The sequence below is a fragment of the Populus euphratica genome, unplaced genomic scaffold, assembly GCF_000495115.2.
Source record: "Populus euphratica unplaced genomic scaffold, PopEup_1.0 scaffold221.1, whole genome shotgun sequence".
Taxonomy (NCBI): Eukaryota; Viridiplantae; Streptophyta; class Magnoliopsida; order Malpighiales; family Salicaceae; genus Populus; species Populus euphratica.
The window spans coordinates 839,445-864,216 of record NW_011499927.1 but is presented as its reverse complement, the minus strand read 5'-3'; the positions used below and the strand labels follow the sequence as shown (position 1 = coordinate 864,216).

The 24,772-nt window shown below is 32.3% G+C and overlaps 3 protein-coding genes and 1 long non-coding RNA gene across 9 annotated transcripts; 2 read left to right on the top strand and 2 right to left on the bottom strand.

Moving 5' to 3' along the window:
• Positions 1 to 866: 866 nt before the first annotated feature.
• LOC105135812 (uncharacterized) lies at positions 867 to 9,941 on the bottom strand. 5 transcript variants are annotated; one of them, XM_011040867.1, is made up of 11 exons: positions 9,307 to 9,940; positions 8,718 to 8,975; positions 6,803 to 7,045; positions 6,471 to 6,620; positions 4,772 to 6,159; positions 3,745 to 3,818; positions 3,552 to 3,633; positions 3,341 to 3,466; positions 3,048 to 3,154; positions 2,133 to 2,290; positions 867 to 1,510 (listed from the first exon to the last, which is right to left on the bottom strand). In XM_011040867.1, exons 1-11 carry the CDS (start codon positions 9,745 to 9,747, stop codon positions 1,262 to 1,264), a joined length of 3,276 nt encoding a protein of 1,091 aa, XP_011039169.1. In that variant the 5' UTR covers positions 9,748 to 9,940; the 3' UTR covers positions 867 to 1,261. The 5 variants fall into 5 exon arrangements, 4 of the variants coding, with proteins under 4 accessions (XP_011039169.1, XP_011039171.1, XP_011039173.1 ...); XR_844252.1 differs by lacking the exon at positions 867 to 1,510 and having other exon boundaries at positions 2,201 to 2,290; positions 3,048 to 3,182; positions 9,307 to 9,941; XM_011040869.1 differs by lacking the exon at positions 867 to 1,510 and having other exon boundaries at positions 2,201 to 2,290; positions 3,048 to 3,144.
• Positions 9,942 to 15,241: 5,300 nt separating this feature from the next.
• Positions 15,242 to 18,938, bottom strand: LOC105135809 (signal recognition particle 19 kDa protein-like). 2 transcript variants are annotated; one of them, XM_011040862.1, is made up of 5 exons: positions 18,782 to 18,938; positions 18,169 to 18,361; positions 17,976 to 18,075; positions 16,247 to 16,402; positions 15,242 to 15,426 (listed from the first exon to the last, which is right to left on the bottom strand). In XM_011040862.1, the coding sequence occupies exons 2-4, from the start codon at positions 18,346 to 18,348 to the stop codon at positions 16,272 to 16,274; spliced, it is 411 nt and encodes a 136-aa protein (XP_011039164.1). In that variant the 5' UTR covers positions 18,349 to 18,361; positions 18,782 to 18,938; the 3' UTR covers positions 15,242 to 15,426; positions 16,247 to 16,271. The 2 variants fall into 2 exon arrangements, with proteins under 2 accessions (XP_011039164.1, XP_011039165.1); XM_011040863.1 differs by having other exon boundaries at positions 16,252 to 16,402.
• Positions 18,377 to 18,759, top strand: LOC105135808 (uncharacterized). Its single transcript, XR_844251.1, has 2 exons — positions 18,377 to 18,463; positions 18,509 to 18,759. It is a non-coding gene; the product is annotated as an uncharacterized LOC105135808 (long non-coding RNA).
• Positions 18,939 to 21,986: 3,048 nt separating the features above from the next.
• On the top strand, positions 21,987 to 23,124 carry LOC105135810 (uncharacterized). Its single transcript, XM_011040864.1, has one exon. It carries the CDS (start codon positions 22,554 to 22,556, stop codon positions 23,043 to 23,045), a length of 492 nt encoding a protein of 163 aa, XP_011039166.1. The 5' UTR covers positions 21,987 to 22,553; the 3' UTR covers positions 23,046 to 23,124.
• Positions 23,125 to 24,772: the final 1,648 nt, after the last annotated feature.

Sequence of the window (24,772 nt, the reverse complement as noted above, 5' to 3'; positions counted from 1 at the left end):
CTGTCAGGTTAATTTTGGATGTATGAACTGGTTTTAGGTTCTTTAACGTTATTAATAGATTTACAAAGTATTTTATAGGTGTTTTGAATAAAAAAATTAGTTAAAAAATTAAATTTTCTAGGTAAAAAATTCATCATCCCCAATTTTTCACTAGCACACAGCAGTCAAAATCCGAAGAGAAGCAAGCGATATATCATCTATTTATTTTTTTTAAAAAAAAATTGAAGACATTATAAGTTATTCGTCTTTTTAAAACTTATATAAATTAAATAAATTTAGACACATGAGTCTAGATAAAAAAGCCCACATGCCTAGACATTTTAAGCCCACCATCCAGGCCTGGCCACATACATAAGTATTTGTTTTTTTTTTTTTCCCTAGTTTCATAGTATATTTTTTCGTTTTTTTTTATTTTATTGTCTTTTTCCCACCTTCAATTTTAACACATTTTTATGTTTAATGAAATACAATTTAAAGTTTACTGATGATAAGATTTCGATATCCTGTTTTATTATATGAGGAGCCATTCTTTCTTTATAGTTCTACTTATATTTTTCTTTTCAATTTTATTCAATCACTTTATTAAATGTTTTTTTTATTATTATCATTTATTCAATAAAACATTAATTCTAAAAAATAAAATTATTAAACACAAATAGATACAATGCCCATGTTATAAAATTAAAATTCTTGATGCATATATCTATCCCTTAATTCTTCCATTTTAATCTTTATTCATAGTAAACATGCACTCTCGTAAATGAAAAATCAAAGGGCATCCCATATTTATCTATCTATTCAGAGAGAGAGAGAGAGTTGTACTTGCATTTTGAGTAGTATCTCTGTGATTTCAGAAAAAGAATAGATTTTCAAAAGAACCACAGGCTTTGTGTTCACGATTTCCTTCAATCATACAAGAGTACACTGTCTAATGCATCGATCTAACAGCTGCACATTCTTAAATGGTGGCACAATAGACACCTACAGGATTATAAGGAAAAAAAAATACAAAGAAAGGCAATCCATGGACAATCAAAACTGAACTAATGACAGTTTACCTTGATGTTCTATGCTGTACACTGTACAGGAGAAAAAGGATCAACCATAAAGAATACAAATGAAAGAATAAGAAGGATATGGACTCACCACGTCCAGGATACAACCAAACTAAATGCATATACCCGACAAGGAAAATGAAAACCCTAAATCAAAAAGAATGGAATGAATATGACAAACAAAAACATGAATATGCAGGCAGGGCTCATGAAGTATGCCTCACCAGCAAAGGTGCTGTGGCTGCCCCTGCTGCATGAATTGCCTTTAACAAAGCCACAAAATTTAATAGGCTCTGTTTTGAGAACCACTTAAGCTTCCATGTCAAAGAAACTGAAGCTGCGTTATCATTGCTAGTTGTTTTGACATCCTTTTGAGATATGGATGAGAGGCAGAAACTCTTTGTGGCATTTTGAAGGGCTAAGGTCACAAACCAACTCTCCTTGGCTTCGATGACCTGAAAATGGAATTATGATCTTAACAGATATAACCTTTCACACAATCACACACAATCAATAGAACCGGTCTAGCACAAAACAATGGTTCAGGCGTATTTAGAAGTGTGGTTATAGAACCGGTCTAGCACAAAACAATGGTTCCGACGTGTTTAGAAGTGAGGTTACGGTTGCTTTTCAAAGTGATTTTCACTCAGAAAAGTATATCAATAATGTTTTTTTATTTTTTAAAATTTATTTTTGAGATCAGCATATCGAGTTTAAAAATTATTTTTGAAATCAGCATATCGAAATAATGTGAAAACATTAAAAACATATTAATTTAAAGTAAAAAAAAAATATTTCAATTTTTTTCAAAAATACTTTTAAAATGCAGTGCCAAATGCAGTTTCTTAGACGCACTACAGAAAGCAAGAAAAGAAGGGAAAAGAAAAATAGACTGTATGTGACTAATTTCGCTAGTCATAATTATCTCATCAACACAGTAAAGGGTGGATGCAAGCAAATTATCAAGCAAAAAATGACCATTGAATGTTTTGGATGAAAAATCAACAGGCCGCCCTAACAAGCAAGCAATTTTATGAACTAAAGAACTAATAAAAGCTTAAGCAAACAGAAACATACCAGCTCCGATACATCACTGATGGAGCAACATGAATCAAGCAAGAAATATGGAGGTGAAGATGCATCTATGGAAGGACTGTTGAACTGCTTAAAATCTTCAACACACAAAAACACATGCCCACCACTTACAAAAAGTGATCTGGGAAGCCATGAATCCTCTGTACATAAATCATCATGTATAAATAGCCAATGGTTGGGTTACGTAAGAAGGAAAATAAGAATTTCAAAAATAAAGGCACATATAAAACCACACGTTATTTTCACATCATAGAGTATCTGCTTGAAATATAAATCCACACGTTATTTTCACATCATAGAGTATCTGCTTGAACGCATGCCACAACAATTAAGAATAGTTTGATCCACTGTTTGAAAAGTTTAACATTATTCAATCAAATTAGGAAAGTATTATGATTTGAATTTGTATTCCAATCAAATTAAGAGAGATTCCAAGCATTTTGATTACAGTGTTAATCATAAAGCTACATTTGCAATTAAATTTTATCGTGCATGGGATCAACTATGTGTCTAAGAACATAGCTATGTGCACCTCATAACAACATTTTGGCTTCTCAGTGGTCATAACAACTCTGATCATCCTACAGATTCACATTTAATTCTTCAGATAAAACCAATACTAATAATACCTAAATCAACAAACTAAACAAGAAGCCCTCAGGAATATTTTGCATGAAACAAGCATAGCTGAGGTCTTTGTGCCAGAAAAACTAGAATAAAAGCAGTGGACTTGATAAATCATGCTTTTGATGAAGTGACATGCTACAAGAATAAACTTCCAAAGTCAGTTACCTATTATGCCTCATTTTATCCAACTGTACATCACAACAATCTGAGGGACCATTTACCCGTTTTATGCAATAAGACTTCATCAAATTAATCCAATGAGATGCATACCTTCATCCTGCCTGTGCCAAAGATGCACCATAGAATATTGGAATATGCTCAGTTTTGAACCTCTACATATTTGTTGCTCAAACAACTTGACCTGAACCTGCTCCAAACTGCCATATAAATTCCCAACACCCGAGTCTTACAACAAAGAAGATAAGTACATACATACAGATAGAGAGCACTTATTAAATTTTTTATTTTTTCATTAAAAAAAAAAAACATTTTAGATGGGCGTAAGCCAAAACACGGGCATTAAATTTCCCATCCATGTATGAAAGGGGCAAAAGATAGATCACCTTCTTAACACACATTTATTATTTGTTGAACATGCCCCGGAAACTTGCAAGATATGGAGTAACTGCCTTGACTTCTCAATGCTCCGTGTTAGAAACAGGTAGGTTGCTCCCCTCTCAATGTATACCCTAACCAACAGGAGTGAAATACATTTTTCAAGATTTATAAAAGATCAGTCTTCTAATTACTGACAGTACCAAAGAAAACACTAACCTCACAACCTGAAGTCCTATACCAACTAAAACTTCCCTAACATCTTCAACCCTATACCAACCCAGCAAACTTAAAATGCTTCCTGCGATATATCATTTCAGTGAACTTCCAAAATTCAGCAATTAAGATAAGAAAATTTCTATGTAATCAACATTCAGAAGCATAGGTGTCTCCTACAGACTTGACAACTAACCTGATCCATCAAATGCTACATCAATGAGCAGTACATACAGCTTGTCTTCACTGCTCAGCAACAAGACTACTTCTCTGAAAGCAAAAAAGAGAACAAATAGAATTTTTACAATAACATATTTAGATATTCATGATAAGATATAAAAAGAAGACATGACAGATATGCTAAGGTCAGCATGAGGTAGCATCTCATATTATAAGTCCAGAAACCTGGGAGTGCTTGGTTATGCCAAAAGTGAAAATCTAGTATCAAGTATCAGCCTTTGAAGATGCAAAGATATATATGCTAGTTGCTACCAGGGAATATCCTCAGATTTAACCTATTATTGTAATTTTCATTGAAAGGAGTGTTTACAAGTTCAAAAAAAATAATTCCCTTCACGGTCTAAAATCTAATATACTTTGATTCTTTATATTTAGTAATCTAAGAAAAATTGAGGCAGGATCGTCATCCTCTGTCTGTATACAACTGTGGATAAAAAAAAAGTGAACTATTATTTCACATTAATTACTAATCTAAATTTCTTTCATTCTGTTGATAAGACACGGAAGACATTGGAAGAAAGAAAGTTGAAAAGGAATACAATTCACTGATATCTTGTTTAATCTAGAGCTTCTAGAGAATATAATATACAGTTTATGGAAAGAGCTTCTGTTGATAAGACATGGAAGACCTTGGAAGAAAGAAAGTTGAAAAGGAATACAACACACTGATATCTTGTTTAATCTAGAGCTTCTAGAAAACATAATCTACAGTTTATGGAAAGAGCTAAATAAGCAACAGCAGATCTCTAAGATGCTAAACAATGGACAAACAGGTACTGCATCACTGATGATAATCCACAAAAATCAATACCAATTTTAGGCAACAAAAACTAATGCAAAAGCATAGTGACAATAAGCAATATGCTGACCCAAATTTTATAGCCATTCCAGAATTCAATAGCAATGGTTATGGGGCTTAGGAAATAAACAAAAAAGTAAGTTCTTCCATAGGCCACATTTGCTAACGATTACAAGATGTTTACCTTTCTCTGCACAAGGATTCTGGCTCAAGTACACAATCACAACAAATATAACTCCTAATGCTCTCATTAATTCTGGAATCGGCAACATTCTCATTAAAATATTTCTCAATAAAATCATCAGAGAATCCAGTGACATTTGCAGCATCCAAGGTTGCAATAGAGTTCGTGTACAGCTGTTTATTATCAATAATTTCATGAAAACCACTCCCATGAACAATTATTTCCCTTTGCCCTTCCACCAAATCAGCTCCACAGGTATCCTCATTTCCATCTGATTTTTCTGGTCTCCCTATCCTGCCAACCACATTCTCTAACAGAGAAATGACTCTTCTTCTTGATTTCCTTTTGTTTTTCTTCTTCTCCAGTAAATAAGCCTCTTGGTTGGAAAAATTAGCAATTTCAATATCATGGGAACCAGAGGAAAAATCATTGGAGTTTGAATTTAAGAGTTTTGGTGAATTAGAGGTTTGTGAATCAAATAGATAATTGTCCGCTTTCCTCACATGATGAATTCCATGTCCTTGATCCTTCAAAAGATTGGAAAATAAGTGCCCTCCAGCCCTGGGATTCAAGTACTCTCCATTCTCTGATTTATCAACTTCATATGATGAAGGCCCAAGTTCATATAAATCATCATCACTAGAGCTTGTATTACCATCAGATGATGCCACTGAATAGGACTCTGCAGGTAGCTGCAGAATTTCTTCCACCAAGTTGTGGCGTCGATGCAAAATGTCCTCCTCGTAATGAGGAGGAGACCTAGGATAAGCAGAAGATGAATGAGCGGTTAACAGTGATATGCTTCCATTTTCAAGTATTGTATGGACTCCTTGGACAGTAGAGCTATCTGTGTGAGAACTTTTACCTTGCATAGACATGCTATCACACCCTTCATTTGAATAAGTGTTTTGATGCTTATGTCCTAGATTCATGTTCCCCATACCTGGTAAAGCAACCCCACCATATGAACCAGTGTCAACAAATGAACTATCAGACTCAAAGAGATTTGTGCTGGTCTCATCTCCTGAAGCTTGAAGAGCATCCAAGGAATATCTAGAACTATCACAGTGGTCCTTCTGTGTTGACTTGTTTATTGGATGATTTTCCTTTGCATGATGCAATGTAACCCCACAATATGTACTGCAATCCACAATATTCTCTGATTCATGATCCATCCACTCCTTAAATTCTCGCAACCAAAGAATAGAACGCTCCTTTTTCATGAGCTCAACTCTGTTAATTAGATCAACTATTTCAGCTTCGTCATCAGACATGGCATTCTCCTCTTTGCTTTGAATCTCATAATCACAAGATGGAGACTCGTGGTCGGAAGAAAAATACATGCTCTCTTCTTTATTTGCAATTGAAGCAAGACGAGATACTTTTCCCTAAAAAATGTAATATAAGGAGATGTCATTCCTGTCCAAGTCAATATCAATAATCTAATTGACTCATAAAGAGAAATACAGTGTTATATTTGAAAGATTTGCGAATTATTAAACAAAAGGCAGATATTTACAGAAATAAAAAACATAATACACACTTGATGCTGAGAGGAATTCAGTTTACCATGGTGCTGCAGCGGAAAGAAATACAAGAAAAACAGGGCTAAATAAATCATCCAACAAATATTATGCTGTCAATATGTAAAGGGCTGACTAGTATGAGGGCTGGCTCAATGCACATCAATATTACTCACCCTTTTCCTGTTCATAATCCCCACTCCGTGAGCATCTCCTTTTGCAGGAGAATAAAATCCAAAGCTGGCAGGTTGTTTCTGCCTGCTGGCAATTATGATTTGTCTCTTCCAAAACTCCCTTGTGCTAATTTCCCGGTCATCTAACTTCACCTAAGCAACCATGCATCAGGAAACAATTAAATTGTTGTTTACTAGGACTACTCATTTCATAATGGAGTTATGAGAAGTATCCTTTAAATATCACATTACATTCCACTCATCCACAGGCTATACTTTTGTATTTCTTGCATTATCTTAAATTAAGAAACACAATCCCCTGGATCATCACTTACAGCATCTGGATGAACAAAATAGCTGAATACTTGAGCTCGATACCATCGGGCACCACACAAAGGATTTCCTTCCAACCACAAGTTTTGTAGACATGGGAGGCTAGCAAGGAACTCCAGCTCTAAGAAATTGGAAATTATATTGCAGGATACATCAAGTGCTTCAAGTGACTTCAAATTCTCAAGCCCGTGTAATGTAGTTAGAGCATTGTTCCTCAAAACAAGTTTAACAATGTGACAGGACACCTGCACAGAAAACATCAGTGTATGGGTCTAAAGCTAATTCTGAAGACAAAAACTTAGAGTGGATGGAAATAAATATTTAAGAAAAAATTTAATTGAATCATTCTGCTATTGAGGTTTAACAGTATATATTCCACGACCAATGAAATTTGAAAATACTGGTTGCAACTCTAGAGAGAGCTATTCTAGCAAAAGCAAATTTCCCTTATTAACATTTTGTGTATCATCTGCCTAATAGTCTATCAAAAGATGGAAAGATGAGAGACATATCTGTCAGGGATTCTCAAATTGTTTCTTCCTCAGCAATTTTACATTTCTGAATAACATTTTGTTTGGATCAGAGCTATGTTGATAGCTAATTGAATTTTGAAAAAAAGTAGAAATGTTTCAAAGGCAGACAACTCCCTGGGTTTTGCATGTAAGGTAGACTCTGAGTGATCCTGAAATCCTAAAGAATTCTTGGAAAGAAGATGATAACATTTGGCATTTGTTGGTACCACACTTGCCCAAAATAACCACTGGATTGATATGTTCCACATTTATCAACTACACAAGTAATAACTACATGTTTACATTGCCATATTAACAGACACCCTAATCTTAGTTCTTTTATACCAAATTTGGGTATCGACCTATGCACATTCACACCTTGGAGCCACATTCTTCTGTTGTTCATCTCACATGCACTCATTTCCACAACCACAACCTCTCCCAGTAAATCCACAACAAATTCCTACAACTAGGAGATCCTCCAAGAAACCAAATAAGTTTGTAACCCTCACTGGTCATCACCCTTTTAATTGCTGTCTCACCACTTGCCACATTATCATGTTCCATACTGCACCTCTTGCCCTAGCCAAGTTATTAGCTCCAAAATCTATTAGCCTGCCAACAGAAGCTCTAATACCCATCCTCATTTACCCAGGATCATTCTGGAGATGGTTAATACATGATTAGAATCCTGCCCCAAAAACATTATGAAACTTCCACATTATATAATCTGCTCCTTCCATGTATCCTACACATATGAAACTCTAAACTCATAAATATACTTGATGCCATGTGTTCAGCTTCAGTACCTCTAAATATAAACTTCCACATTATCTAATCCATTCCTTCCATGTATACTACATATGTGAAACTCTAGACTCATACACACATACATACATACATATACTCGATGTCGCATGTTCAACTTCAGCACCTCTAAATATAATTTCATTACTGTGCACAATTACAGTTTACTTGCATAGCAGTCAAGATATTGATTTGAGCAGCAAAATCAAAATTTGAGCTTGGCTTATTTAGTTGCCAAGAAAGCTTGAATGAGAGTGCCTAGGTCAATTAAAGTCAGTATGTTTGAAGAAGATATGTTCCTTTGCAGCAGTGATCTTTAATAATTTACTTTAGCTTAAGTGTTACTATCAGAATAGCAATTATGATGCCTGCTATAAAAAAAAAAAAAAAACAGTATCAGCTGGAAAATATAAAATAAGCACAGCAATGGATACAGCATCAACTACACAAAGAGAGAGAGAGAGAGAGAGAAGAGAAGAAAATCCACCAATCAACAAACTAGAAGTATACTTTAAAATTAAAATATAGTGCATTCTGAAATTTGAAAGCAACCAAATCCTAAGCATGGGATTTGAAGCTTAATGGCTTTTATCCCTACCTCACAAAAGGGTGCAATTGATCTCAGATGATTGAACCCAAGATCCAAGTGCTTCAATTTGGTACACTTCCGCAAATTATCCACCTTTGCAAACTTATTTCGACTCAAATCAAGAGTTTCCACAACAGGAAGAAGTTGCAAAGACTCATCCATCAAAACCAATCGATTACACGCACAAGATACAAATGACAACCGACTCCATTGTGGCGAGTCCTTTATCTCCGCAATCCTACTTGCAAATACATGCCGTAAAGCATCCTAAATAACCCAACAAACAAAAAAAGAATATATAAAAAAAAAAATCACTCCAATATCCAAAACAGAAGGCAACTACAAATAACCAAAACATAAAATAAAATTTAGACAGCACAAAGAAATTAATGCACATTAAATAAGTTGTTTCTTTGCTTAATTATATTATAATTCTAATTAAATTGCAATACCAATCCCTTCCTTCAATTCTTCAATTAAAGGACTATCTCCTTTAATCAATGCCACTATTAGGATAAAAATCGTGATCAATTTGTTTCTTTTTATATTTTTCAGATTGAATGTCACAACACCTATTCAATAAAAAAATATTACTCACAGTAGAATTGTGACAAACAATCTTCTCCAGAGTATGTCTCAGTTCAAGCAGCCCTTTCGCAGCCGACGTAGACAAATCACAACCTCTAAGTTCCAAAACCCTCAATCTCCCAAACGGAACCAAACAAACCGGCGTGGGATCACGCGTCGGAAGAGGCAAGACCGAAACAACCTTCAACTCCGTCAACAAACGTAGAATACGCCGCAACTGCTCGAGAGCACGGTGGTCACCAAGGTCAGAAACGTAAGCGCGAAGATAATCGACCGGAGCTCCGGATAACAAATTCTCCAGCTCGTGTAGTGATTCGAGTCGCGAATTCACGTAGTGTAGACCAGCTGGGTTGAGCTTCAAAACTAGGGTTCCGTCAATTAACGGACCGGCTTGTTCTTCGACGAATTTGACTAGTTTTTCCAAGTAACGATCTCCTGTTACGAACGCCATTATAGAGAGAGGGAGGGAGAGAGTGAATTTAGAGAGAGAAAGGAGGTTTTGGAAGGATTGAATAGAAGGGAGAAATGGGCATCATGGTTTTTCTGTAGAGGGAGAGGGAGAGGGAGATTATTCGTTTGTCTGTTTGCGTTTGAAGAGAAGGGGTGAGGCATCCATTGAGGTCTAATGATTGAGAGTTGAAGGCTCTGGCATTTTCTTATTCCTTGGTAATTATTCCTCACTACTAAGATTTCCTTTAGTCCCTGGTGTTCACAAGGTTTTAATTTTAGTACCAACGAATTTTAATAGTGATAAGAATAAAAATAATAGTAATATTTGTTGCGATGGTGATGATAATAATTATAACAATAATAGTAATAGTAATTATAATAACTATAATCATAGTGATAATAGTAGTGATGATAATAATATCAATAAGAATAATAATAGTAATAATTTATCATTTAACATTAGATTTGTTGGAAATTGAGTTTCATTATTTTTCTATGTATTGTATTTTCAATCTAATATCCCATATTATTGGTTTGAAAAGTTTACATGACTTGTCATTTATTTTTTTAGTTTTTACCTTATTAATCTTTTTTCTAATTTATGGTTCAAAATTAGTTTTTCAAAATAAAAAATTATTATCCAAGTTTATCTTATATATTTTATTAAAAATCGATATCAAATAAAGATCTAAGATAAGAAATTTAAACATTTATCTTCTTGCTCGAGTTTATAATATTAATAATTTTTTTATCTTTTTTAAAACATGGTTTGGGCTCGAGTTTATAATATTAATAATTTTTTTGCCTTTTTCAAAACTCTTAGTAGAGTTCAAGCAAATGGATTAGTATCAAATCCATCAATAAATAAAAGTTCAATCTATAATTTAAATAAAAGCATGGTTGAATATAGAAATGCAACTAGATGTGTTCTATTAATGGTTGAATGTGAGGAAAAACAAAAATGAAATAATTAAACAACAAAAATTAAAGAACAGTTCGTATAAAAATAAAGAATGAAACTACAATATAAACACAATACCATATAATCAATGCAAGTGTAAATTGTAATTTTACCTAGTATAACTCTTTAAAACTTTAATTGTATTGAAATTTTAGACTATAGAGTGTATGGTGTAATCTTATAGTTTGTAATCCGTAGCTTGTAATCTCCAAAGTTGTAGTTTGAAATTATGATAATAAATAATCGAATGGGCCTTAGTTGAACCGAACCCCACCCGTGGTTGCACAAAGACCTAATAAAGGTTCAATCCATGATTTGATCATAACTCAATCAAGGTTCAACACCCCAATTAGGTCATGGCCCAATAAATTTTTTTTCCTTAACTTTCTTCCTCTCATTTTAATCACAAGCTATGAGTCTAAGACAACTCTACTTGAAGATATAACAATGGAATAGAATTGCCACCTTAGGATAAAAGAATTTTTCTAGATTTTTTCATGTTTTTCTAAATAAAGAAATGCCAAGATTTGTAAAAGAAAAGGGATTCTCCCTCTAAACAAGGGATAAAAAAAATATCAGTATCTTTTTATTCATTTTTTTTCCATTATCATTGCCTAAAAACCCTATATTGATTTTAGTATTGAATGGTTTTTTACAGGTAATAACCGTCATCCATACAACAATCATCCTTGAAAAAAGCTCAAATTAAATATAGTGTAATTAGTTTCAAGCTTCATTAGTAGCATTGTCTATGAGAAACTGAAAAAAAATCATATTTATTTCATGTTATATCTTTCTTATCATCCTACATACATCATCATAAAATCTTCATGGTAGACAATACCAAAACACCAAAAATATGAATAATAGACCTCCCACCATCTTCGTCAACTCCTGTTGACCTCCAAAATCTCACATAGCATATGAGAGCACTTATTGAGGTTGTACTAGCAACTCAACAATAGCTTTGATTTGTCCTTGTGTATCCACAAAACTTCAAGATTAGTGTATAATGATCTACTCCTCATATTATTGTTATACCAATTGCATCTCCTATGCAATAACAACTCGAATTTTAAAAAGAAACTACCTAAAACAAGGTAGAAAAAAAGCTAGACACTATGCTTTTACCTTTATTATGAGTAGATCACGTTAACATAAGGAACTTTCTCATACAAGTTCATATAGGTATGACCTTAACAGATCAAAAGGTAAGGTTTATGGCTATACCTTTTTGTCATTGACCCCGCTCTCTAGCATTTCAAAACCTAGAAAGATATATACCAATAAAGATGAAAAAGACTATGTCAAATAAGAGATTCACCATTATATGATAATGTGTTGACACTCGTCTTCCCATAGATTTTATAATTACCAAGATGAACTTAGATAGCTATCCGACCTTAGAGAGTATATCTAGAATGTCAAGAACAACTTGGCATTAGTTATTTAGGATTCTAATGCCATGTGTAAAATACGCCCTACTAACTTTAAAGGGTCAACACGAGTATGGTATCATATTTTAAAGTCAGGATCTATATCTAGTTTTTCTTACTCATATAGTAAACTAATTGCTTATTTCAGCATGATCATCCTTACCAAAAATAGTTCAATTGAACTTTTCTCCATCACTTAATTGGAATGTGAAAGCAACAAAGGCTATTTAAAGAAATTTAATAAAGAAATGTCTAAACTTACTGAAACCAGTAGCGATAAAGGTCTTGATTAACGGAATAAACAACTATTTTTTATGGGAATGTCTTTATGTTATACATGATAAAAGTCTTCTCAACGTGAAGTAAACTATAGAAAATCATATTCATGTGAAGGAAGCAAGTGCATCATGACAAGATCACCCTCATGAAGAGAAGTATCTATAAAACATGACAATAAATATCCTCTTCAAGATACCCTAGTATATAAAGGTAGTCTTAAAATTCATTCAAGAAATAGATTGGTATATCCTAAACTGATAATGATCCCTCTAAATACAATCAGGGTTGATGTGCTGGAAGTCATTAATGGGAAGAAGATTATATCTAATACCCATTATCAATGAAGAGATATATAAAAAAGCAAAACCAAAAAAAAATTATTTATTCTACAATGATAAAGGATTATAATATTAAACAATGTTTTGCACCAAGAAAGGAAATAAAGAGGCTTATTGTTGGAATTTTTTTACAATGATAAGGTTATATGTTAAAAGTGAATTTTTTTAAAATTATTAGGGCTAAAAATGTGTCCAATGAAAGGTGGATGATCAAAGAAAACTTTTCGAGATAATTTTTAAAGTACCATCTAATTTTTTTATTTTTTTCACTTTAATCTTTTATGTTTGAAATCTTGTTATTTTATAATAAATTAAAAACAATTGACGATCAATTCTGTTTTTAAAAGATATAATAAAAAAAACAAAAAGTTTAATAATTAAAAAAAAATCTCACTACTCGGACCCACAACGAATTGTCAGAAGATGCATAATGTTTTCAACAATAGTAAAAAAAAAAAAAAACACACGACTTAGGTTTTTTTTTTTAAGTTTTAATTGCAATTCAACAACTTTGAATTTTATATTTCCTCAACAATTGACAAGGCACTGATCATTAACAAAAACGGACAAAAACAATTTATTTCATAACAAACAAAATGTGGTCCCTCAACTTGTCTAGATGAAGCCTCCTTAATCCTTGTAAGTTACAAAAGCAATTCTCCTAGATTGTACAAGATTGTCAGCTTTCATAGACACAAAGGAGAGGTCTTTTCACAGAAGAGTTTTCTTGAAGCACCAATACCAATCCACACTATTATTCCAGAACATATCTTAGGCTTGTTGAAAAGCTTGTCTTATAAGGCATCACAATTCAAGAACAGCTCATTGATAAAACAGATTGAAAGAAAAAACATAGCAAATGATTGAAAGAGAATCACCAAAGAAGTGAAATTGCAATTTAGACAAGCCAAATGTGCTTGAATAGTTACTGAAGACTTTCAGCTCACTTTGGTCCTCATCTTTGATCATACGAGGTCAAAGATGAGGAGCAGCAGGTGGGCTGAAAGTCTTCATTGCTGATAAACGTCTGTGCCTCTGTCAATAGATGGTTGTTAGGATATGGTGACCTGTCAGGCTTAGTGATTTCTATGCATATACTCCCATTCCAAATTTAGCCCTTCATCCATGGAATCTCCAACCTGAAGCACAGCATTCTACAAGGATCAATTGGTTTAATAGTTTTAGCCTTCAAAAAATCAATATGAATATGATGGAGATAACTCACGGCCTAAAGTCATTTCTCCAAGGCATTAACAAGTCAAAAAAAACTAGAGCATTCACAGACTAAGTATGAATTTGAACTCTAAGTGTGCCCCCACCACTTTCATCATTTCGAATACACAAACACACCAACTTTCAGATGATCTGCTAGAGTAGATGCAGTCCAGCCATCTTGTACACAAGGGATAATGTTCATTTTACTCTTTGGCAAGCACTTCAGCTAAAACCATCGGGGTAAGTTCTGCGCATGCAGTAAAACAGATATAAATTAACAAGGAAAAGTTGAAGGGAAATTGTGTATATCTGGCCAGGTTTCTTCTGAAACATTACCAGCATGGCTCCAGGAGGAGTGTGTGATTGATGCATAGTAATCCAGAAAAATGAATTTTTAGATTTGAAAGACCTGGTTCTATGAAGAGCACTAAGCCCATCCTCTCTTTTTTTTCTGTTTCTTTTTTTCTCGTTGCTTCATGTTACCCTCATCTTTATGCCTTCGGTGACTGGTATTCTTTCCACCACCAATCTGGTATTTAATTCAATCAAACCATCTAATTAACAAAATGCCTTTTAAATTATATATATATATATATATATATATATATATATATTATTTTATAATAATTTTACAAATTTATTATTTTTTTAAAATCTAAATTATAATCTCATGTATTAATTACATTATAGTTCTCTATTTCTAAAACTTATTTATAATCAAATCATACTTAATTAATTATTCTATTTTAATTTGTGACCAATAATTTTTATATATGCGACTCATTGAGTTCTCCAATAAATTATAAATTATAATTTTAAATAAAATAAAATAAAATAAACAATTTAATTTTTTTCAATACAATAATTAATTTTTTTATATTTGAAGATCACCTATAATATCTAACAATTTATTTAATTCTTATAATATTAAAAAAATCATAACTTATTTGACTTAAATTTTTAGTAATTAATTTTTCAATATAATTATTATTTTTTTATCAAAAATATTTATTTTCAATATTATAATTTTTTTATTCTCAATACTATAATAATTAATTTCTTGGATCATTTATTTACATACACGAGTGTCTTTTCATAACTGAGTGCGGCAATGGTAACCACGCATGGAATTCGTAAAAATCCATTACTTAACATGCTTGAAGTGTTGGACTTTGAATGGCATATGGAATATGTTTAAATGAAGTATGCAATCATGCGATATGGCCTCTGGAGAGGAAAGAGAGCGGCAAAGATACATTAAGACACTGGGGCGACGAGACATTTCAGTGATATCCGAGTATCATCACATCCAAGAGCTCAGTCACACCAGATTAGTTTCTCTGATCCTTAAATGGGGTTTTCAAAACTGTGTACAATCACAGATCAACATGAGTTATGTGAAGGTTCCATGCTCTGTATTCCAGGTTCACCGATTGCAATGAACTATGTTCCTGCAATAGACAAAGCTCTGTTATGCATATTACCAGCTTCAGACCCCAGAGGAATGGCGATGCTAGACTCAGCGTTATAACACGACTAGAACTACAACATGACACCAAATTTACGCGTCAAAAGCAATTCGTGCCAATGTGAAAAAAATTAAATGCAGATACCCCGTCCCAATTCCATAGTCCCTAACTAATTAGCAGGTCATCTTCAGGTAAAAAAAGACATTTTACTGCATGCCACAGTAAAGCTGAAGATTTCATACCTGGAAACCAACTAGATGTACTTCAGGAAAAGATTTTAAAATAAGCATGTCATAGCTGTGATACTTGGGCCATCTACCAATCACTATTCCAACACCCAAAACAAAACAATTGATCATACTTTTTCTGTGACAAAGTCAGGTTCCATTGATCAAGTTGATCGTACATTTTCTCCTCAAGGATTGCAAGGAGTTCAGGGGCAAGAATGTGGGCAGTCTGTTCTATGACATTTTCTTATGGTTACACTAGATGATATTTCTTAATGCTAAGCAAGGCCATGAAACCAACAACTCCAGCAAAAGAAATGCATACCATATAACAGCAAACCCAGATTATTTTGAATCAAGACCTCACTTTTCACCATGTGAAAAGACTTGCATACAAATTCACTTTGTGGATAGACTTGGGTAAAAAGGGTGTGCATGAACAGATAATTGTTGTGACACAAGATTCTGGAATTTTAGCTCTTTGATTGATCAGAAAAGGACCCCCTTCTCATCCAAATTTTTTCATGATAAGAATGAAAAAAGTCAATTTTTTACCAGCTAGTTGCAAACCAAACCTTATCCTTTTTCTCATGAAGAAGGCTATCTTTTCTTTCTCCCACCCTTCCCAGACTTGGATGTTGAAACATTTGCCGTGGATGCAGGCTCCTGCTTTTTGGTCCTCCCAGGATGTCTAGGTACCAGTTCTGCAACATGGAACATAAGCTGTTTTCCTGCAATAAGGCGAAGTTTCAAATCCATTACATATGAAAGGTAGGACAGACGCTCATATATAAGTGGCATCAGCCCATCCAACTTTGAGCTGATTTTTAATTGTTTTTTCACCTTATACTTTACTTTCTTGATAGAGGTGACAAAAATACACTCCTATTTTTCCTCCAGGTCAATGAAGTACAGTGCCATGGCATATCAGGATGAGAGGCAGCTCTCAAATTTCTCAACTAAACTAAAAGGGAACAATCATCAAACCGTCCAGATCACCAAGTGGAGCACTGGTATTTCATGTAAATACTGCTAACCACTCATTAACATGCAAGAGGTGTCCACAAAATCATCAATTAAAACAACACCAATATAAAGGTCAGTTCAGCTCTCAAGTGATGGATCCCTAGCAGAAACTAGTCTTATGAAATACTAGATGCAAATGACACCATAACATACTAAATATACATTCTTAGATTGGTTAAATTTGTGTCAAAATCCCTTCTTGAAAAGTCTCTGTGCAGAGTAACAGAAACCAATACGCATATCAACATTTACTGTCCCTTGGAAATTAGGACCACTTAAATGATACCATTGAGTCCCCTACATGTTACCGCATTAGAATTAATTGCAACAAGGATTATTAGAGAACAAAATAAAGAGGTGTCTACAAGAAAGGTGGAGGTGCCAATGAGAATGTGGCAAATATAAAAATAAACTGTCATATGGGAAGTATAAAGAAAAATCTTATATAAGTTTTGTTGAATTCACCAATACATATGGATTCATGAAAAAGGAAGGAAAGTACCAGAATTAACAGAAAGGAAGTTTGATTTCTTTTGGATCTTAAAATGAGAAAAAGAAAAGAAGGGGAGTGAATGGGAAAAGGAGTGGGTTAGATTTCCTAGTTCATCTCACTTGTGAGAGGAAATCATCTAAAAGATTTTAAAATATATATTAGCATTTAAAAAGTGTCAGATTCTTCTATATATTTGCAAGATTCTAGCCACTGGCAGCTTGATACATGTTCATCGTCAGAGTCTCTAACCAAAAAGCTGCTTCACTTTATGGAAATGAGCCTATCCTGTGAATCAATTACAGCAAAACAAAACACAATGATGGCACAGTTCTATACCATGTCCAAGCATTAACCCAAAATCTCAAGCCACTATTTGAAGAGGCTATAAACTATTGAAAGCCACATCAATCCTTGTACATAACAAATATGGAATTACTTCAACACTAGCAACTCATGAAAATAGTTATCTTTGTTAAAATAAAGAAGAGGAAGAAGAAGAATGGTGAGGCATTCTCTTTGTTAAAATAAAGAAGAGGAAGAGGAAGAGGAAGAGGAAGAAGAAGAATGGTGAGGCATAATTCAATGTAATAGGCATAAAAGATTGACAAAATCACACTTGATCAATACCAATACACTTCAATTTAAGTGCTGAAAAAACTATATGTACAAATCCATCAATTTACGCAGATCTCAGAAAGAAAAAGAAAAGGATAATTAATGAAAAAGAAGCCAACAGAAATATCAGAATCATAAGATAAACAGAAACAATGGTGAAGTATGCTTACGGGAAGGAATTGCAGGATTACATAAACTCCCATCTTCTCTTTTCAGCAATACTCTCACTCTCCCTACTTGCATGAAATCTCGCGGATACGCCTTATCAATCTAGAACATCCAAGACGCATCATAAATCACAAACAAACAGCAATCACAAGCTCTAATAATAAAAAAGAAAAAACTGTGGATTGCAAAACAAACCTCAATTGCAAATGGAAGTTTGAGGTGGCCACAACAATCACCAATCTCAACACAAGTAGGGTTCTCACACGCCTTTTCTGCACTAATCCGCCTCCCTTCAGCTATTGTTTTCTTTGAGTTAATGTAGACAGGATATAACACCACCCATTTCTTTATATTTGGCACTCCATCATCCATCATCACCTATCTCTCCCTGTTACAGAAACAATTTTCCATAAAAATTAAAATCATACAGTTCAACCAAGTAACCAATGCTGATCTCAATTTTTTTTTGTTTAAATGCTCTTGATTTTACATACCCAGAATTAAATTTAAAAAAAAAAAATGCTCTTGATTTTACATACCCAGAATTGAAAATCATGACTTTAACAAACCAAACAAGCACATATTGAAAATTATGAAATGGGGGTTTTAAATTTAAGACTCTGATTCATTATTTTCATCCTAAGCCTACAATCGACACAAAAAACATTGACCAGGAGTGGAATCACAATTATTTACAGCTAAAAAATAAACTACGGCGTAAAACCTAAACGAGAAATCAAAGATAGAAGAAAAGGAAACTGGGCTTCTTTATTAGAAGTGAAAGAGGAAGAAAAAAAAAAGGACTCGCCAATTGAGACCCTGGCTTCGCGTTTTGCCGTGTGAGATCTAGTAGCGCTCTCTGGTGATGGAGTACGATGATACGAGAAACTCTGTAGTCTTCAGCTTTTTCTTTTCCTTTTTTCCTACAATTGCTGTTTAGTCCCTCAAGTCAGGAAGTTTGAGGCCAATGTTCTTTGAAATTGCTAATTTACATTATCACCCAAAATTTCACCAGCCCAATTTCTTTTCTCTTGCAGCAAGGACTTTTCAAAAAATAAAAAATAAAAACTTGAACTGCTAATACAGAAAGCCCGTGTCTGAAATACAAGGCAATGTAAGCCCAAGAAACATGGATTACCCAAGCCTACAAAATCAAATAGAAGCCTAAATCTCTCCAAAGGGATAAAGTTATTTTTTATGTAATTATTTTTATTTTATTTTTTTAATTTGATAAGTGATTTAATAAAAAAAATTGAATTTTAACCCATCTCTATTTGTTCAGTTCGCGCTCCCAAAAAAAAAAAGCTAAAATTAAAGCCTAAGTAATGAAAAAGTAATCTTTTTAAATATAAAAAAATATTAAAAAATAATATAAATGTTATTTAATAGTTTAAACTATTATATTAAGATAATTTTATTATATGGTATCAGAATCTTAATAATTTAATGGTCATAAATTTAAATTTCACTATTTATATTTATTTGATAAAAATTAAATACAGAATAATATAAATTTATACAAATTTTAAAATCAAAAAACTTTTATTACAGAAAAAAAAAAGAAACTAACAAACGTTTTTTTCATATTAATTCTCAAACTAGCGTACTTGATACAGGTTAGGATTCAAGTCAAATTGATAAAATAGAAGACATATGTGATCTTGCTAGAGTTAAAAGAGAATATTAAATAAACTTTAGATATTTTGACAATATGGTTTTAGAAAAAAAAAAATAGTCGTAACTTTTATTTATATTGTTGGGTCTATGGACCGGAAAATTAAGAAAATATCAAATAGTGAGATGGTCGTTTTGGAAAGCAAAGATTTTTGAAAGAGCTCATATATATGGATACTACCAAATTTAATTATACAAATAAACAATTGTGTGATGAAGTTGCTAATGCCGTTTTAATCAAAATATTTTTTTTTCTTGGGCATGGTCAAGATTTTTTCAAGCTGGAGAGATTGATATTTAAGAATTTTTAATATTTATACCGTTTTTTTTTTTTTTTATCTTGCCAATTTTAATCTTGATCGGAATTTCGTTCAACACATGACATGTGATAATGCTACTACAAAATCTTATGCTATTAAGAGCTTATTTGGGAGAACGGCCAACCAAACACAGGCTACAAATGAAGTGAAATGGTGGGAAATCAGCTTTAAAATGGTGGTGAGATTATATATTCTAGGCTAAAATTTATGGAGTTTTTTAAGTATTTCGAGACTGCAAATGGACTTCATAGCAATGAAAGGTGTTATGTTATATTGGATTTTTTTTTTGTTTTTTAGCTTGCATATATCATAAATTAGATTGTAAAGTTGATAAATTGAAGACATGTTACTTGTGAATATACTAACTACAATACTATATTCTAACTATATATTATTTTGAAAAAAAAACAAAGTTCTCTTGAGTCATTATTAACTTCATTATCATTTCACTGTAATTACGTTTCATAGCCAAAACTTGTGTCAACTTGGGCGGTATTTATACGAGATTATTTAATATTGTAATAGTAATTTTTTTAAGTGTTTTTTATTTGAAAAAAAATATCAAAATAATAATTTTTTATTTTTTAAAATTTATTTTTAATATCAGCAAATTAAAGTAATGTAAAAACATTAAAAACTTAACTTGAAGCAAAAAATAATAATTTCAAAAGTATTTTTACATTGCAAAAACAAACAATACCAACATAGATGAGAAAGGGTGGACTTACATAGAAGAAAAGGGAGATGTTTTCAAAATATTCAAAATAACCATTAGTAGTTTTATGAGTTCAAATTTTTCCCTCCTTGATTTAGACGTTGGCCCCATTATATTATTATATATTATACATGGATATACATAAAGCTAAATCGTTGGAATTTTTACTAATAAGAATAACAATAATACAGATGATAACAATATTATTAATAATAATAATATTAAAAGTAATAAGAACAACAACAATATAAATTATAATAATAATAATAACAATAATAAAATAATAATAATAATATAGCAGCAATAATAATAATAATAATAATAACAACAATCTAGCTGATTAACAATCAAAACTTCATTTCTTTTTTAATATTGTCTAAATTGAACAAAACTCGTCAAATTTTTTTATCATAAATAATTTTTGTTTTCAGGTTTTATGTTATTTTTCGCATTATTATATTAAAAATATTAAAAAACACTAAAGAATGTATATTTGATGTATTTTTCAAGTTAAGTATATTTTTAAAATATATTAAAACACAGTTTCAAACACAAAAATAAATTGTGCTTTAATATAAAACTTATATATCTTGCTTTTATTCTTCACTCTTTTTCTTAGAATATATATTGTGTGATATTAGATACTTTGGACATGAATAATTAATGGATATATATTTAATTAGATATTTTAAATATATGAAAAGACGGAAGCAAGTCTGAGAAAACGGAGGAATCGATCCGATGTCAGTATGCTTATCCAACGCGAAACAATGTCAGATAACTAATTTAGACGTCCATCCATGCTTGGGCTTGCAGGATATTCAGTGGGCCGTGAGGATTAGTCGTGGTGCGCGTAAGTTGGTCCGGACACCCCATGTAAATAAAAAAAAAAAATTGAAACTGTAATTATTTATTGTACATATATTCTTTCATATCTTCATGGACAGATATATATACTTACTTTCTTATTCTAAAAAAAGATATATACTTACTCTTCTTGTATTAATTGTATTAATAAAGTGTATATATATACACACACATTCGTGTGAAAAGCAATAAATGTAAAATAAAATATTAAATGATGTAATTAAACTAATTAGATTTAAGTTTATTTTCTAGATATTATTAATTTGAGTTTCACAAATTAATTTTATAATTATTAAAAATTTATATAATTATTAATTTTAAAATTTATAAAATTAAATATAAACTAGCTCAAACGTCATATAAGCTAGAGAAACTATAAATAAAGAAGAACATCTGCATGTTTTTAAAGGAGTTAGGTGAAGGTGACCTGCAGGGAGGAATTGGATCAAAGAATTAGCTTGTCACAGTATCCAATCATTAGTTTGGTGGAGTCTTCAGTGAGCTCTGCTCCATTTCTCCCACCTCTGTATGTGCTGTACTCCTTCATAAACAAAAATGGATACATTTATTTAAACCCTAACAAAAGCAAATGGAAGGGCTTCCCTTAGGGTGACTTGACTGTGCTTAACAGGTTTGTCCATATTCCTATTTTTCCATTTCCTTGCAGGAACGTGTCCGCTTTGCACACCTCAAATCCTCATGATAGCACAAATAATTCATGCAACTTCCTGCTTCCCTGTGAGGGGAGTATGTGATCTTCCATTGAATATATATTACGACAACTTAACCAGCAATGGACATGGACGCTTCCTCTCCTTTTCAACTACCATCATGCATGACAAACTGGCTAATTTCGAGAGACACCATCAACCTCGAATGATCAACTTCTCCATCTGTTTATCACCTTTGATACATATTTGATCACTTCATGTTAAAGAAATAGGCACCCATTTCCATTTCTCTCTCTCTCCCCCTCTCTTCCTCTTTCTTTTTTGTATCTTATAATGGGGAATGCAACATCTTGTGCTCCGTCAATCATCTCATCAAATGGAGTAGTGAAAGTCTTGTTCTCTGATAATGGCAACTTGCAAATCTACACGAAGCCAGTTAAAGCAGCAGAGCTCATGCTAGAGAACCCTGGACAATTTGTTTGTGATTCTACAAGTCTAAAAGTTGGTTGTAGAATACATGGTCTATCAGCTGATGATGAGCTAGAGAGGCGCCAACTCTACTTTGTTTTGCCCATGGAGCTTCTCTACTCGGTGCTAACACATGAGGAACTGAGCTCTTTCACATATAAGGCTACCAAGGCATTGAAGTATAACAATTTTGGCAAGATTTTTCCAGTCCTCAGTGAGTTTTGCATTTTCCTTTCAGAAGGGAAAACAATGGGTAGTATGGTCACGGAGCCACAGCCTATGGAGAGGTATTCCAAGCAAAGATCATGGAAGCCTGCCTTGGAAACCATTGTTGAAACTCCTTGTAGGCGGCCTTGATCAGCGTGTATGGTTTTTCTTTATCTTCTTTCAATTTCCTTCTTCTTCTTTTTTGGGATTTTTTTTGCTGACATTTCGAGTAGATTATTAACAACATGCTTGCCTTGATCACGTTCATTATTGTAGTATAAGTTCTCCTGCTGTTTATCACGCCTGTCAAGTTCATCATTGTAGTATAAGTTCTCCTGCTGTTTATACTCCAAAACAAAGAGAAGATTGCGCTAGAATTGCAACAACCCTGATGTATTTTAAATGTTGCTGCTCTATATATAATGTAAAATCTCGGGTTCGTAGAAATTTAAATATTCTCAAATGTAAACTATCAATCCACTTAATTAAAGAGAATTCACGTTGATTTTACTTTCACAACCTCGTGAGGTTTGCAATTTATTAAATTTAAGAAAAGAACATATATATTTCATTAACCATAAGTTAATTATGATATTAATCTTTAATTAGAAGTTTGGTTTTATGTAAATAATAAATGGATTAACACTTAATGTTGAGAGAGGAGAAAATTTTGGATAATTGTGCTTTATAATTTCTTGTTTGAATTATTTCTTCTAAATTTGTCTCTCATTTTCTTTCTCTTTTATCTTAAACAAATGTGTTATATGGAGCTAGAAACTTGTTAAAGAAAGGGGCTGGATGATCTTAAACAAATGTGTTATATCTAGAGATGGAACTAGAAACTTGTTAAAGAAAGGGGCTGGAAAAAAAAATTATTTACAGGGATCCCAGCCCCTTGTTTCTGCCCCTGGTTATATCTCATCATTAATGTATAGTTATTTATTATTTTACAACTTCATTTAATTTTATTTCTCAATTAAAATTAAAATTTATTGAACTCAAAATATCCTTAACACTTTATCTTTTAATCACTTTTTACACCCTTAATTTAAACTTTAATTTTTAACTCTAGACCAAAAACAACCTAAGTTTCACATGAATAAATGAATAAACTCATGGGTTTCGTTCTTCTTCTTGTTTTCAATTTTCTTCTTCTTCTTTTGTGTCTAAAATTTAGATTTTTATTCCCTTTATTCTACTTACTTACTCATGGGTTTCCTTTCTTTTACTTTGTTTCAATTACTTCTCTCTTTAGAGTTTTATTCCTTTTCTTTATCACATCTAGATGACAGTTTATTCCAGTCAAGTTGGGTTAGGTTTTGAATTCAACTTGAACCTAAACTATTCATAAAATTAATTATTTATTCAGGTTAATTAAGATTAATATCTATATGATAAAAATAAAATTATTATCTTAACTAGCTAGTTGTATCATGCATGGATAAAAAACTCTATAAACGCTTTCTATTCACAAGGTGATCATATAAAGTGAGTTTATTATAATACATGTAAATCTCGAGTACATCACCAAGACTTAAGGTTATAACCAAATTCAAACTTCAGATGATTTTTATATATAAGTTAATTATAGAAAATTAACTAAACACATATATATATATAACAGAGACTTTATATAAAATCACTACTTTCTTAATATTATTGTTGTATGAAAGAAGAATCCCATCAATGAGATGGGATCAACATTGACAATCAATCACAACCGGAGAAAACAAATCAAAGATGCAAAGCTAATGTAGTAGTTATCCATCAACACAAGAGATTAATTTGTTGCAGGTTTATGCCATGGAAGTTAGCTTCTTCACGTGGGATTGATATGAGTAATATTTTGATATGAAATTTTTTTATATATTATTAAT